We start from the raw sequence: 14,888 nt of genomic DNA, 5'->3' as shown, positions 1-14,888 counted from the left end.
TGGCTGTCGAGTTCAGCCATTAGAGACAGGCTTGGGACCTTGGTCATCAGAGCTTCTGGGGAGGTTGAGTTTCTCTTGGAAACATTTCCAAGTAATTTGAACCAGAGCCAGGTACGTCTCACTGCCCATACTTGCCTGATAAGATAGTGTCTGGTCATTCCTGTTGCCTAGGGTGATAGGCCTAGATTTAACCCGTTATCCCCTCCTCGTCTTGCAAGCTCTTGAGAACATGGCAAGAGGCTTCCTTCTGGTCCAGCTTATGAATAATTACTCCTTTTCTGTCAACAGGGCTTCTCCGGGCCTTTCTGAGAGAAGCATTGTCCTCTTGAGCATGTGGTTGTGACCATGCTGAGGTGTTGTTTCATAAACCAGCTCATTCTTGGTCCATGAAGTGTCTGGTATGGGGAGGGTGTGGCAGTGGTGGGACTGGGGAGGTGTAGGGTTCGGAAAGTAGCTGGGCTCAATCCCGCCCATCTGTGACCTATAGCAGAAAAGCAAAGGAGGAGGCAGGGGGCATCTGGCCAGCAAGACAGGTGGTAAAAAGAATAGATGCAGGCTGCTGTAGGCACAAGGGAGGCCCTTAATCAGACGACACACCACCAATCGGATTCCCACCACTTGGAGCAGTTGGAATTGATGGCCCCAGGTTCAGGCAGAAGTTGTGCAGCCTCGGAAGTCTCCTGGGCCTGGTCCCTGAGAGGGAGGTAACAGGGCCCCTGGCCAGGTTCCATGTGATTTGGGGCTCTGTCGCTTCCTCTCAGAGGATGGGTCCCTGGAGGCGGCCAGGTGTCCTGTGCATGCTAGGCTGCCTGTCTCTGAGATTCCTGTCGTTGCACCTGTGTACTCTGCAGGGCGCCGGGGGGGGCCTGGGGGGGTCCAGGGGGCTGGGAGGCTGAGAGCGGCTGAGAGCCCTGGTGATGTAGGCGCCGGCTCCGCAGGACTAGCAAGCAGTTCTGTGGGGAGGTGGGGCAACAGGAGGTATGAGGGCGAGTCCTGGGGGGCTGGGGACCCGGGGCAGCCTAGAGCACTGTCATCGGAAGGAACGGGGCTGGGGCAGCGGCCTTCTCCGGGTAAGTACCGAATGCATTTCTTTTTCCTCCTAGGAATAGTGAAGAGAGTTATCTGTAAACAGAGGGTGAATTCACAGTCATACACCACAACCAGAAAATGCTGTCCTTGCACAGGCCTGCTGACCTCTTGTCCCCTGTCCCCAGGACTTGGGTGATGTGCCTGTGCCTTCAAACCTAGCACTGCACTTCTGCTGGGCCTGGCCCAGACCTGGAGCAGGTGTAGTTCCCAGCACAGCCACAGGGTGGCACAGGAACCTCTTGCAGGCTAGCCGTGGGGGCTGCCTCCTGTTTTCCAGGGGAGCCATCTCCCGGTTTGGGCCATGGAGCCTCTGCTTCACGTGTTTGTGGGGCTCAGATCTGCAGTAAGGCAAAGGGCTGCACTGCTTGTGGATTCCTGGGGGGTGCTCGGGCAGAATAATACAAATGCGCCCAACGTGTATATATACACACACTTACGTACTGCCCAAGTTCCTCTTTGCCCTTGGAGAGGGAGCATGGTGGACACTCTGAGGGACTGGACGGTATTCCTTAGAGTCTGTGAACTCACTGCCTGAGGTGGACTCAGCCTTACCAGACCTAGCCTCAACCGCAACCAGGCAAACTTTAGCCACCTGGTAGGTATATCTTCTTTTCACATACACACTTCTCTGTTGTATGGGGAAACACATGGGTTTAGTGCCACAGAGCCCAAGTACAGCCCTTTTGCTAGGATGGCCCAGGGATACCCCCTCTTCCTCTCTCCCTACCTCTGCAGTCCCTGGTCTCAGGTAGAAGATGAGGTACGTGACCACTTGGCATCCAGGCGGTCCTCTACTACAGTCACTTTGGGTTTTTAAGCGTTCAGGATAACACAGGCCGGGATCCTAACTTGAAGTGAGGGAATTGGTGGACCATGGTGAGTTCTAGGCCTGGTAGCCAGGGGCTCAGGCCACTGAATGGGGTACATGAGATTGGCCTGCTGAGGATCTGCTAACCTTAGTCAGCATCAGGTCCTCATTAACAGAGGACCCTAGGCACCAGGGGCCAGAACTACCTTCTTGAGTCTGCCTTTCTTTTCTAGAACATTCTCTTCTTAGGAGACATGGGTTCCCCAATCTGTGGGTATGCTATGGGACTGGGGGACCAAAGGAGGGCTACAGGCCCAGCAGAACGTGTGCAGAGTCAGGGAAGCAGCTTGAAGCAAAGGGAGGATGGTGGTGGGGACAAACCCACCTGCACGGACCACACCAATCCGTCTGCTGGTTGAGGCCAAAGCGAGCACGGCATTTCTTAGGCGAGCCAGGGTCTGCTCACAGCCATGCCAGAGGGGCAGAGCAGGGCAGAGGGCGAGCAGGCAGGCAGCAGGGCAGAGCAGGGCCCAGAAAGAAGAGGTAACATCAGTGTCAGCCAGTCACAGATACCCCATAGGCCCCATAGGCAGCGGGCCTCTCCATGGCACAGCCAGCCCCAGTGGGAGCCCCAGGACCCAGAGCCAAGTTATCAGGAAAGGTGGGCACCTAGCTAGGCAGGAGACGCAGTGGGAAGAATGGTGGAGGGAGGGAGGGGATCCTGGCAGGTTAGCTCCTCTCTCTGGCTGCAGCATGGGAGCTGCGGGAGAGGAGCCCAGGGGAGACTCACAGGGATCCAGCCTCTACTGCCTCAGGGCTGCCCACCCCCCACATCTCCCTGCCCACGTCATCCAGTTTTTCTTCCTTTTTGCCAATGCTCATTCTACCTAACCCATAACCCCCTCTTGCTGTAGCTTAAACCAGATGCACAGCAAAGCCCACACTTCAGCTTCAGAAAAGGGTGAGGATTCTACCCCGCCTCAGTCCTAGCCTCGAGCTCCCCTGTGTGGGGGCAGCAGAGTTGAGCTAGTCATGGATGTGGAGTCTGAATTATCAGACTTGGGGCAAGAATTCACCCACAGGAGGGAGACTTGAAGCAGAGTATGGCTTCCTTGGGTCCTCCTTTGCACTGCCTAAATAAACAAGGATTGGGGGGGGGGGTGACCGAGAAATGGCCGGGCACCAACCAGCCGGCTGTGTGACTTCAGGGCCTAGGCACAGCTGCACCTCCGTCCCCACAGCCCGCATGCCCATCTCAGCAGAACCCCAGACTCGGTTTCTCTGGCAGAGGCTAGCTGGGAGCAGGGCTGGCAGAGGTGGGAGGGTGCAGTGGGTCAACACACCAGTGTTACACTGTTAAAGGGACTTCGTGTAGTTGTTCCTCACGTGGGGATTTGACTTGTGAAAGTGGGCCTTGTTTTCAGAGGGCCCAAGGCCTGAAGGTCTGTGGCTGAGAATTCTGCCTCTCCCTCTGGGCCAGAGCAGGGTGCTCATGAAATGCAGGCTTGGAGAGCAGTCTCCGCTGCTGAGAGGAGGCCTCACCTGTGTTGGATTCCTGGTGCTTTTCCCGTGACCGCCTTTTCTTCTTCCCCTGCAGGGAACAGAGGGAGGGATTCTGCTCAGATCTGAGAAGTGGTCCCTTGATCATTCCAGTGAGTGTGTGGTTGGGAGACCTGCAGCCTAGTCTGGCTGTTGCTGAGATTCTGGGTACACAGTTCCCTCCTCCCCAGGAGGCCTGGCGTTTCTTAATGGCAGTTTTTGCCAGGATACCATGGGGCAGTTAGAGGCGGGGCAGTTAGAGGCGGCTCCTCCCTTTCCCATGCGGGTCTCCCTTCTGAATGGAGGCGATGACTTACAAGGCCCCTTACTCCCCTTCTGCCTATATGGCCAAATACCAGGCAACAGCCCTGTCAGGGGAGTGCATCCCAGGTGGAAAAGAGGACATGGACCTGCCTTCAAGGGGCAGCTTCCCTTGCTTAGCTCTCGTCAGACTAGCCATGTGAGGCCTTGGGCCCTTGCACTCCACCACCTGCCCTCCTTGTCTCTGCCTTCAGGACAGTGGTCTGGCTTTCCCTGTGGCGACTGTGGCCTGGGGCATGGCATCTTGAAGGTTCCCCTCCCCGTCCCTACTGTGTGTCACTGGCCACTCACATAATTGTCCCGCGCTGACCAGCCTGGATAGAGCTGCATGTGCAGCTGCCTCTCCTTTCGGGCCAGCTCATAATATTTGGCTTGCTCTTCCCGAGACAGCGCGTGCCACTGCAGTGGGGAAGAAGGGGTAGGTGGGGTGCACTACGGAATCAACAAGGCAGCACCAGGGTGAAGGTGGTCAGGGCCCACTCCCGCCAGCCCCCCTGCCCGTGGCCTCACCCTTCGGCCTAGGATCTGGTTGATGGCAGCGCTCTCCTTGAGTGTGCACTCTGCGATGACCTTGGCTCTCATCTCCTTCATGTATAGCATGAAGGCGTTGAGGGGCTTCTTGATGGTTGGCTTCTTGGCCTCCTTCTCCACCTTGGATTCTACCTGCGTCTTCCTGAGGGGTATATGTCCAGATCACTCAGGAGCCCCCCAGTGTCCACCTAACGCGACTGCCTTTTTCTCGTGTGTGTCCAGTGTGTGTGTAAATGCATGGAAACGAAGGTTTTGTAAATGGTATCTTTCCCAGCTCCTCCAAAATGGATGATCAGAGCTACGTAACTCTTCCTTGCAGGAATACAGCTAAGAGAAACATGTTTAAGGACTTCTCAGCCCCTTCCCTGTTGGCTCAAACCAAATCTCTGTTCCCCACCCCACCCCTCCTCCTTCTAAGGATCAAAAAACACTGGTTGGGGGAGGTGGGGGCGGAGTGCTGGCTGGCTCACTTGGAGGAATCTATGACTCTTGATGTCGGGATCGTGAGTTCGAGCCCCACATTGGGTGAAGAGATTGCTTACGTAAAAAACAAAACAAAACAAAACAAAAACTAACAAAAAAACCCCGAACAAAACACTGGTCAGTCAGTGGCGAGAACCACAGGATGGCTCAGCCAGAGGTCGCCCCTGGCAGCCCCTGGAGCTTCTAGGTGGCAGGTGTAGAGCCTGGTGGGAGGATTGTGTCTGGCTGATGAACAGATGGGACCCTGAGGTCTGCCCCCTCCACACTGGGTGCCTTCTCACTCACAGGCTGCGGTCATACGGCTGCAGCTCCTGCTTCGCTGAGGGAGGTACGATGGCCGGGTGCGGGATGGCCGCGGGGTGACCAGGCACACCAGAGCCTAGCATCAGGGGCGGGTGGGTGAACCTAAAGGCAGAAGGAGAGTTAACACTGAGCCAGGAATGTATGGGCCAGACCTTGGACACCTGGCGGCCCCTGCACAGTACACGAGGACAGGGGCACACGCCACCCCCACGGGCTTGCACACAAGCACACAGCTACACACAAACACCTGCTCCCAACACATCACACAGACACACTGCATAAACCCACATACGTGTCATTCAGGTGGCTTTGAAGTGAGTCCTAAATAGCTTTGCAACCTGTCCCCTTACCTTATGCTAAACCAGCTCAGCCTCCTGAGCCTGTGGCTGCCCTGTGAGTCTCCTTCCTCTCCTGCTTGAACCCTCCAGGCCTCTCTCCACACAACACCCAGAGTGACCTTTGTAGGTGCCCGAGTGCTCTTGGCCACCCCTGCTGAAATTCTCTCACAGCCCCCCAAATAAAACCCAGGATCCTCCATGGGACCTGCCCCGCTGACACTATCCGCCCCATCCTTTCCCGTTTTCCATCACTTCACACCTCCAGCCATCTCCGACCAGTGCTGTTCCCCTTGGCCGCTTTACTCAGGACATGTGACTCTCTGTGAAGTTCTCCCTGCCCATGGCTCTGTTCGTGCTCTGTCCGTACCTCCCGCCCTGGGCTGTGAACTCCAGCAGGGCTGGACATGTCTGCTGAGTTCTTGTTCCATCCCTGGCTTGGCTCCGTCACTGAGAGGGTGAGTGAAGTGGAGGGACACACACACACCTGTCACTTCGCTTTTCTGCTCTTCTGGGGAAACCACCGTAAGGGCCCGAGGTTGGAGACACATGGAAAAGGTGTGACCCGCCCTTCAGCAGGGAGGCACAAAGGGGTGAGTGCACGCACACGTGCACTTGGGCGGGCTCATGCACGCACAGAGGCAGGAGCACGAGCACACACGTGCGTGCACTGTCCCTGACTGCCCCAGGGCGCTTGGCTGCACGGTATGGCCCGGCCTCAGGCCTCTTGCTCTCCCCCTGGCTTCATTCTCAGGCACAGCGCAGCAGGGGGCTGCAGAAGGACGGACGGACGGCTGGACAGACAACTAGCACAGGGCAAGCACTGGCCTGGGCATGGCCTCGTGTGGGCACTGAAGCCTGGGCAACAGGAAGCAGGAGCCTGGCTGCAGGGTTCGGGACTCACCTGGGGTAGGGGGCGCCAGGGGCTGCAGTGGGGGCAGGGAAGTGCTGTCTATATCCGCAGGAAGGGGACAAGGGGTAGAGAGGAGGGCTGGGCCTGTGGTTGGGAGAGACAGCTGTTAGCAGTCTGGCTACTGGCCAGATGTGGGGCAGGACCTCCCCACCAGGTGCAGGGGATCAGCCTCTGTAGGACTCTCCAGCATGTGTACTTGGCATCTGCCACCAGGGGGCACGCCGTGCTGCTCTTTGCGCCACAGACTGGTCCTGGCGCTTAAGGGGCAGAAATGGTAGCATCCTCCTAGGACCCAGCTTAGGAAGCCCCCCCCCCCCCCAGCTCATCTCCAGCCTTATTTCTTGGTCAATATGGGGTTGACATCTATCTGCCTTAGGGCTTCTGCATCCACTGTTAAAACGCCTGGATTATTTTGCCCCCTTTCGATTCCTGGCCTGCCTTCAGGCCCTGCTTGGCTAAATGACCTTTTCTCCTGAAAGCCCTCGAAATCCCAAGCTGGATGCGGCAGCCCTCTGGGCTCTTACAATCCCCACTGAAAGCACTAACACGGCCCTGTCACTGTCGGGCCTCTGGCAGATCGGGCCCAGAGAGGGCAGGGACCTGAGGGTCGGCCCGCGTCAGCAGTGCCGCTCTGGTGTCCAGAACCCCGCCTGGCCAGCTCCAGTCCTGGGGGCGTTCCTAGGCGGAGTCCTGATTGGTATTCAGAGTGGGGCAGTGTCCGAGGAGCATCAGGAAACGGAGTGAGCTGAACACCGATAAAGAGCACGTGGAAAAGGGCAGGCAGGTCTCAGGGTGGGCCTCTGGCCTTCCCTTTCTTCCTGGGAAACCATGCTTTCCTGCTGTTGGGCGACTGCCCCAGCCCAGAGACGCTGCAGACCTGTCCACATCACACTGTGGGTCACGAGCAGAGGGCCAACCAGCCTGCCAAGGCCCGGCTCCGGCGGAAGACGGGCCCTGTGGCCCACAGTCGGGCCTGCTGACTTAAGGTTCAGGCTGGCTTGGGCTGGCGCAGTCTTCACAGACTCTAAGGCTCTCTCAGCAGCTGGCCAGGGGCTTGGGCTTGGCGCCAGAAGGGGCACAGGCTCAGCCAACGGACCAGTCGGCAGGAGGCACTGACGGGAGTAGGAAGTAGCCCCTTGCCCACCACGTGGCTGAGAGGCAAAAGCCTGTCTCGTGGCCATTCACGTTGTCCCCTCCCTGTCCAGGCAGGTCTCCCTTTCCTTCCTTACCTACTCTTATAACCTGGGCAGCTCGCCGTGCCCCCTACCCCCACACCACTCGAGGCTCCCAGACATGGAGGCCGAGTTCACGTGTGGCAGGACTGAGACCAGGAGTCAAGGGGAGTGCAGTGGGCCACCTGGGGAATGGACAGAGCTGCTGGACGGCCCCCAGTTCTGACACAGGGCTGGCAGCAGAGTGCTGGCAGAGCAGGGTGGAGGAGGAAAAGGACACGGCAAGTACGGGTCCCACCAGCGCAAGGCACCCCCTTCCCACCGGGCCCACACTCACCAGCTCACAGTGTGGGGGAGTTGTCCCATGCTGCCTGAGGTCAGAGAGTAGAAGCCAGAGAGGTCAGGGGTCTGCAGAGGCCTGTGAACTCCTACAGGGGAGAGGGGCCGAGTGAGTGAGCTAGCCTGACCTGGGACTGCACCCTAGAGCCTCCTGTGGGGCCTCTAAGACCCTCCCTCCGTCTGCTGGAGGACCAGACATACTGGTTTGTTCAGGACTATGCCAGTGTGATGACAGGGCCCCATTTCCAGGGCAGAGAGGCTGGGTGACCAGCCTTAAGGACACTGGCTGGCCAGGGAGAGGTGGAGCCACTGAGGGGTGGGCAGGCCAGGCCTCGCCGTGCCCTGGTCCACTGCCGGTCTTCACCTGGGGCCTCTCGGCTGGGGGCTCTGGCCTGGCTTTGTGTGCAGGACGCAGGCCCCCTGGCCTGGGCAGCCTGGGTTCCACCCACCCCTCTGCCTCCCCAGGGTTGAGTCAGCACGTTTCCCACAGCCGACAATGGCTGATTTCAGAATGACTTTCCCTGAGGCTGAGGTGAATCAGCCATCACAACCACCACTTTCCATTTTCTCACTGGGGGGAGGGAAAGGATACAAGTTTTATTGTCCTCAGCTTTACACAGATGCCTGCTCCCACATCCTGGCATTGGGAGGCCCCTCGGGATTAGGCTCCTACCTCAACCTGAAGCCTTCCAAGTCTGATCTGGCACCACCTGCCCTCAGGCTCCCCATCCACCTTTCTGGTGTTTTCTTTGGGCTTTGAGTTTGCCCAGCCCCAGGTTTTTCAGTTGTAAAAAGGGCCTAGCCCCTGGACTCAGAAGCTAGGGACTTGGCCCCCAGACTCTGGGGCTGCCAGGCCCCTCCCCTTCCCAGATCCGTACCTTGTTTCTGGCTGATGTCGGCTGGTGCAGGTGTAGGGTGGGGGCTGCTGAAATGTTCATAGAGAGGAGAGAGTTGTGGGACGCTGTGGGCTGGCTGACTGGCCTTGTTGTGCTGAAAAATGAGGGGGGTGGTGTGAATGTGGGGAGACCCAAAAGAGGAAGGCCCAGGGCTGGGGGCATACAGACAGACAGAGCCTCTTTTAGCTGTGCGGGTAGCCCAAATGTCAAAGGAAAGTGGGGGTGGTTAAAACCACAGGCCTCAGGGAGGGGGCACCACTCAAGCCATCCTATGTCCAGTGGCCCTGCCCGCAGCCTCCCACGCTTTGCTCAGGCAGCCCTACCACCTAGAGAGCCTCTTGGTTTCGACACACTCAATCCCAGAGGCACATCTCCCCTGTCCAGGAAATTCTTTCTGCCTCTGGGTCTGAGACACTCCCCCCTCGCCCCACCCCTCGTCCCCTGGTTTCTCTGAGGCCCTGTGGCCTGTCTGGGGGGCTGCTCACGGCCTCCAGCCCCAGACATCAGGTAATGGTCTCAAGACCTGGCTTACCCCAGGACAGCCTGGAGTTTTCTTTCCTCTTCCTCCAGCCCCCAGACTCAGGGTTTGGAGTCTGACCCACTGTTCCACCTCAGGCTTCACAGGATTTGTGGGGACAGGGAAGGCTCCCATCCGCCCTTTGACGCAGAGCAGGTGGGCTAGGTGGGGCCAGGCTCCCTCCAGGGCCAGCCACCCAGCCCCCACACTTCCCGTTTCCTCAGCAACACAGGACTCTTACTTTTCACACTAGTCACATGGATCTGTCATGAGATGACTCCTGCTGGGAAGGGGGCTCCCCATGCGACCCAGCCACAGGGAGGTGCTGCTCGGGGCCAAGGCACAGCTCTGCATATCCCCAGCGCACCCCTGCACAAGCCGGGATCCTGGAAACATCATCTACCACTGAGGCTCAGCTTCACTTGGAAAGTTCAGCACAGATGAGTGACTTCCGACTCACGGCACAGAAGCAGCAGGTCATCTTTGGAGCGGGACAGTAGTGAGAGGTTTTGGCCTGGGCTCCTTCCCAGGGTGCAGTTTCCCCCTGGGTGAATTCAGCCAGACTCCCTAACACCTCTGGGCTTCAGTTCCCGCTCTTGTGTAATGGAGTTCGTGATCCCTTCATCACCAGGTCCGGGGAAGCTCAGGAGCTCAGTGAGGAGGCCTGGCACAGGTCCCCTTGGGACTGGCTCTTTGGGGTCCAGTGAGGCGAGACGGAAGGCCAGGTATGCGCTGCAACTCAGCCAAGGTGGGAGGCTTCCAGGTGGGCACAGGCTCACCCCCCGCCCCCCGGCAGCAGCCCTGGCTGCGCTGTCCCCCACTCCTGCCTCCAGGGGAGCTTGAGGCGGGGCTCCTGGCCGCGGCACCCTTGCCTCGGGGCGCCACCTCTGCAGTCCCCTGGCCGTTCATCGGCCCACTGGGCGGAGCCTCACATCCTCCTGTCCTCAGGCAGACGGGGTGGTGTCCCAGCAGCGCCACAGCCCCCTCGTGAGCACCTCTAACTAGAGGAGCCCCCTCTCGGCGTCCTGGGGCAGCCCACGGAGGGCTCTCCCCTGTGAACTTGAGGAGTCGTCGGCTGGCCCCGTGCAGACCCTGGTTCGAACGTGTGTGGCCTTCCAAGAACGGACTACAGTATCTTGTCCAACGGAGAGGGTCACAGGGTTGCCCTTACGGGCAAAGGCACACAGTACCCGAGAGCTCGATTGCTCGGGTGTTGCGCCATGACGAAGGGACACGCAGGGAGCCCCTCGCGTGCACAAAGGAGATGCTGCTCACAGTCCTTCCCTGGCCCTGAGGTGCTGGCCTCACACGGGCCGGTTTTGGTCTGAATTTGCCAGAGGCCATCTGCCTGAGGATGGAAGACCCATGTGGCAGCCCACTGGCAACCTCAGCCCTGCAGGCTGAGGACGGGGCCATGGCGTCTCCAGGCCGTGGGTGCGGTGACTCTCCCGTTGCTGTTCTAAGGCAAGGCTCTCTGAGCCAGCTGGGGGGTCCGTGCCACACTCAGGACCCGGACACGACGGTGACAGAGCCGGAGCGCGTGTGGGCACGGGGGCAGAACGGAGGCTCCTCAGGCTTGCCGGCAAGCGCTGGCGGGACAGGAAGGGGCTGGGGCAGCTACGGGGTGAGGACACCTGTGGACCCCTTCATGACTGCGCGCCTGCCGCACGCCAGGCACTGTGCCAGGCAGGCTGCAAGGCCAGCAGCGTTCCCGCTAGGGTGCCCACGGGCTGCCAGTCCTCCCCGCTGTGAATCCTCCCTCAGCCACCAGCTCGCGTCTGGTTCCCCTCCGTTGCGAAACGCACCTGCGCCATCCCCATCCTGGGCTCCTGTTCTTAGTCCCCGTGCCGCCTTTCAGCCTAGCCGTCCCTTGCGCCATCGCTTCACCAGATGGCTCCTGTCAAGGTCCCCAGCGACTGCCACACTGCTGAACTCAATGCTCAGCCTTCCTTTTACCTGACCTCTCGGCAGGACTGGACACAACTCATTTCTCCCTCCTCCCTGAAACAGTTTCTTGGCTTGGCTTCCAGAATGCCACACAAACCTGATTTGCCTCCAAGCTCACGGGCCGCTCTCTGTCGGCCTGCTTCCTGCCTGCCCACCTTCCTGACCTGACCCAAGATGGGCCCTCGGCTTTCCATCTCCCCTCATTCCCAGAGTGCTCTCATCCAGGGTCACAGCTTTCCATGTCTTCATCTGATGACTGACATTCCCATCTCAGCCCCTACTTGCTCGAGGGAACTCCACTCCCCAAACGCCTACTCACCACGTCTACTCAGAAGTCTGAAACGCTCCCCAAACTCAGTACGTCCAAAGCAGAGCCTCTGGTTTTCTGCCCCACATGCTGTTCTCCGTCTTCCTCAGTTAATGGCCACTCCCTCCTTCCAGTTGCTCAGATACCCTGGAGTAGTCCTTGACTCTCCACATCCCGCCTCCGGTCTGTCAGGCACCTGTCACCCGGACGACTCCAGTGGCCTCCTGTCCCCCCACCAGTCCTCCATCCAGCAACCATGTAAATCAGATCACAGCTCTCCTGCCCAGAGCCGCCCGCGCCCTGAGAAAACCTCCAAAGCACTGTGTGGTCAGGCCGCACTCCCTCCCGCTCTTCCCTGCTCACGCCCAGCATTTCCACGTATGCTTCAGCCTCCAGCTTCCTCCTCCAGCTGCTCTAGTGATCACTTTCAGGTGTGCCACGAGCTAAAGTGGGCAAGGGTGCTTAGGCTCTCTGGCATTTATATTAACCTTTTCGGTACAGGATCCTGGGCCAGTTTGCCCCTTGAATAATGACGATGAGAAAAGCAGCCCTGATTACCTCACTGATCAGATACAAAAATTCTGCCTTATCTCAGAATTTGGGGGAGCAGCAGCCGAGGGCCTGGGAAGCTTCTTACCCTGACAGGTCCCCAAGAGAGTGGTAGCCAGACATCATCAGCCCTGCCCAGGCCTTGTGACAGACAGGGCCCATTCCCTCAAGAACCTGGGACTCTGGTGGAAGGCATTCCACCATTCGCCACCTAAGGGCACAAACGCCTGGAGCCCTGGCCCAGAATGGAAACCCTCCACAGGTCCCTCCGGCCTGGGGGCTTTTGAGTGTAAGCTCCTGCTTCCGACAAGGCCTTGCCATCTAGGCCCTGACTCTGGCTCTTGGGCCCCAGAACTGTAAGCCTGGCCGGTGGAGTGGGACCCCTGGAAGAAAGCCTTAGGACCAGAGCCTGGGGTCCAAGGTGCCAGCTTCAGGAAGACAGTCTCAGAGTTCCACTCTGCCCTGGAAGGGGGTAGGGCGGGTCTGCTCGGAGGGAGGGAGGGAGAGGGTGGCCCCACGGCACATTTCTCAGCAAACCCCCGTGCCTGGGGAGGGCTAGCTTTGGCCAGGAAACCACAGAGAGGCCGCTCACCTGATGGAGGACCAGAGCTGACTGTCCTAGGCCAGGCTGGCTAAGCCTCACGGTGCGGTACAGCCAGGCCTAGGAAAACCCCGAATCCAGCTCAGCCTACAGCCTGTGGCCTGGGATGCATGTGTGGAACGGGTATTGAGGGGGTGGGAGGTAGGAGGTGTTGCCCGATGGGTCAGAGGGCCCTTCCTGTCCACCAGCCTTCCCTGGGAACTCGGGAAAAGCCTCTAATTAAACAGGAGTCTGCAGCAAAACCACAGGAGAGGTGCCAGGTGGGCAAGGGTGGAGCAAAGAGCCTGCCATTCGCTGGAGGCCTTGGGGTGGCCAGGGCTCCGGGGCAGGGCACTGAGGGCCTGGCCAGTCCTTCCCACGGTGATGCAGGCTGCCCCTCAGCCTCATTCCCCAGCCCCCTCCGTGTCTGCGCTGGTAGCCAGGGGGAACCGTCTGGCATAGGGCCCAGTGCCCCACGCCCCCCTCAGCCAGTGGAACGTCCCGCTCCACGGCCTCAGCACAAGGCTGTCCCAGGGCCAGGCCGCCCAGACAACAAGGTGGGGTTGCCTGGGGCCTGGCATGTGTACGGGGAGCCCCGTGACCGGAGCCCCCCCCTCCTCCTTCTGAAACTGACCGCCCAGCCTCCACGGGAAGGGGGCAGGCCTGGGCCGGCCATCCCCACCAGGCCCTGAGTATCTCGACGCACAACCTCACCTGTCTTACCTGAAGGCAGAGTGCCAAGCACAGAGCTGCGCTCCCAGTAAGTGTTCACAACAGGGTGGAATGACTACACAAAAGACTCAACAGCAGTCCACACTCCTTGGTCAGGACGCTCCCCGGCCCATTATCTGCTTCTGCCTGCATGCCCCCATCTCACACTTGCACGCACGCACACATGCACACACACACCAGAACGCAGCACTACACGACAGGTCCAGGACTCGGAGACCCTGGGGCTGGCAGGCCGGGTCCGCCACAGTCTCGACAGAAGTCATCCTTCCTGCTGGTGCGTGGCTTTTACTGCTCGACTCAAAATCCACTGTCCCGAAGGTGGTCCCCACTTTTCTGGGACACTTTCACTAGCCCATGGCTGGAAATTCCTCGCTGTGCTGCGCCCCCCGCATCGCTCCTCTCGCTGAGGAGCCCGAGCCAGGAGGGGGATCCAAAGGCAGGGCGGGGCGGGAGGAGGTGGAGATCAGGGACTCCGGGGGCAGGTCTCCTCTGCTCGGAGGTTGAGCTGGGGCCTGGCTGGGCTGCCCTCCCGCACCCCCTCGCCCCCTACTTCCTGCAGGCTCAGGTGAAAACTGAACACCGTCGGCATTTTCCCTGCAGACCGCAGCGGTCTGCTCACAGGCCGTGTGCACCCTGAGAGCCCTTGCCGCGCCGGCAGAGAAAACTCCCTCGCCTCTGACGGTTGACTCTGAAAACCCCCACACGCTTGAGCCCCACAACACTTTCCCAGCGAAGAAAGTTGCCGCTTCCTCTGGCCCCACGCGTGGGGGTGGGGAGTGCGTGAGGCCTACCCAGGCCCGCCTCCCTGTGGCTGGGGGGGGGAGCTGTGCCAGGAGACGTGCCCCCCCGCTCCCCCCCAGCTCCTCCGTTGATCACCAGCGGCGGACCCCGTCCGTCAGCTCATATCACTGAGCGCCTGGGTGCCAGGCCAAACAAATGTTTCAGGCTGAGAGAAAAGCATTTCCTAACAGTCAGCGGGCGGCTACCATGCGTGAGGCAGGGTTCTGAGTGCCCTCCGGAGGGTAACTCCTGTGCTCCCCAACAACATGCATAAATATTCTCTCCCTCCGACAGAAGAGGAAACTGAGGCACACAGAGGCTGTGCAGCAGGCCCGAGATCCCACAGGAGGTGGCAGAGGCCTGCGGTTGTCGCGCACGGATGCGGGGGCGCAGGGGAGGGGGCCGCAGCCCACCCGGTCTCCTTCTCCAGATGCTGGTTCAGTTGTCTGAGCCACTGCTTCCCCGACCCCAACAATGCTTCGGTGGGCTCCAGTGCCGCGGGGATTGGGGTTCAGGCCACACCACCTGCCTGCCGGCCTGCCTGCCAGGGGGCACCGAGAGCCCCCCTGATGGCGGGAGCTGGACCTGCCAAGGCCTCGGCGCATGGGCACCCCACTCATCCTGGCACGGCCACGCAGGCCTGCCCCTCGCCCGCCCAGGTGTCTAGCTCTTCTCTGCCTCGGTGCCTCTGCCCACCCCCTCCTCCATCCCCTCATCATTTCCCACGTTTCCTCCTGCTCTCTGCAC

General features: G+C 59.8%; 1 protein-coding gene across 4 annotated transcripts in view; it reads right to left on the bottom strand.

The window, feature by feature from the left end:
• Positions 1-858: 858 nt before the first annotated feature.
• Positions 859-14,888, bottom strand: part of TCF7 (transcription factor 7) — a 30,856-nt gene continuing 16,826 nt past the window's right edge. Inside the window, exons 4-12 of one of the 4 annotated variants that reach the window (XM_035014132.1) lie at positions 8,712-8,823; positions 7,832-7,922; positions 6,314-6,406; positions 5,057-5,176; positions 4,268-4,430; positions 4,049-4,156; positions 3,440-3,488; positions 2,283-2,355; positions 1,065-1,122 (exon numbers count right to left, since the gene is read on the bottom strand). In XM_035014132.1, the coding sequence (XP_034870023.1) occupies positions 1,119-1,122; positions 2,283-2,355; positions 3,440-3,488; positions 4,049-4,156; positions 4,268-4,430; positions 5,057-5,176; positions 6,314-6,406; positions 7,832-7,922; positions 8,712-8,823 (813 nt within the window). In that variant the 3' untranslated portion in view covers positions 1,065-1,118. Of the gene's footprint in view, positions 1,123-2,282; positions 2,356-3,439; positions 3,489-4,048; positions 4,157-4,267; positions 4,431-5,056; positions 5,177-6,313; positions 6,407-7,831; positions 7,923-8,711; positions 8,824-14,888 lie in introns of all 4 variants that reach the window. The other 3 variants (XM_035014131.1, XM_035014134.1, XM_035014135.1) reach the window with 3 other exon arrangements.

This window comes from Mirounga leonina, unplaced genomic scaffold (assembly GCF_011800145.1).
Source record: "Mirounga leonina isolate KUSES-001 unplaced genomic scaffold, KU_Mleo_1.0 Mir_168, whole genome shotgun sequence".
Lineage (NCBI taxonomy): Eukaryota > Metazoa > Chordata > Mammalia > Carnivora > Phocidae > Mirounga > Mirounga leonina.
Note: the sequence above shows the minus strand (reverse complement) of the source record. Positions and strands in the feature narration are given on the sequence as shown.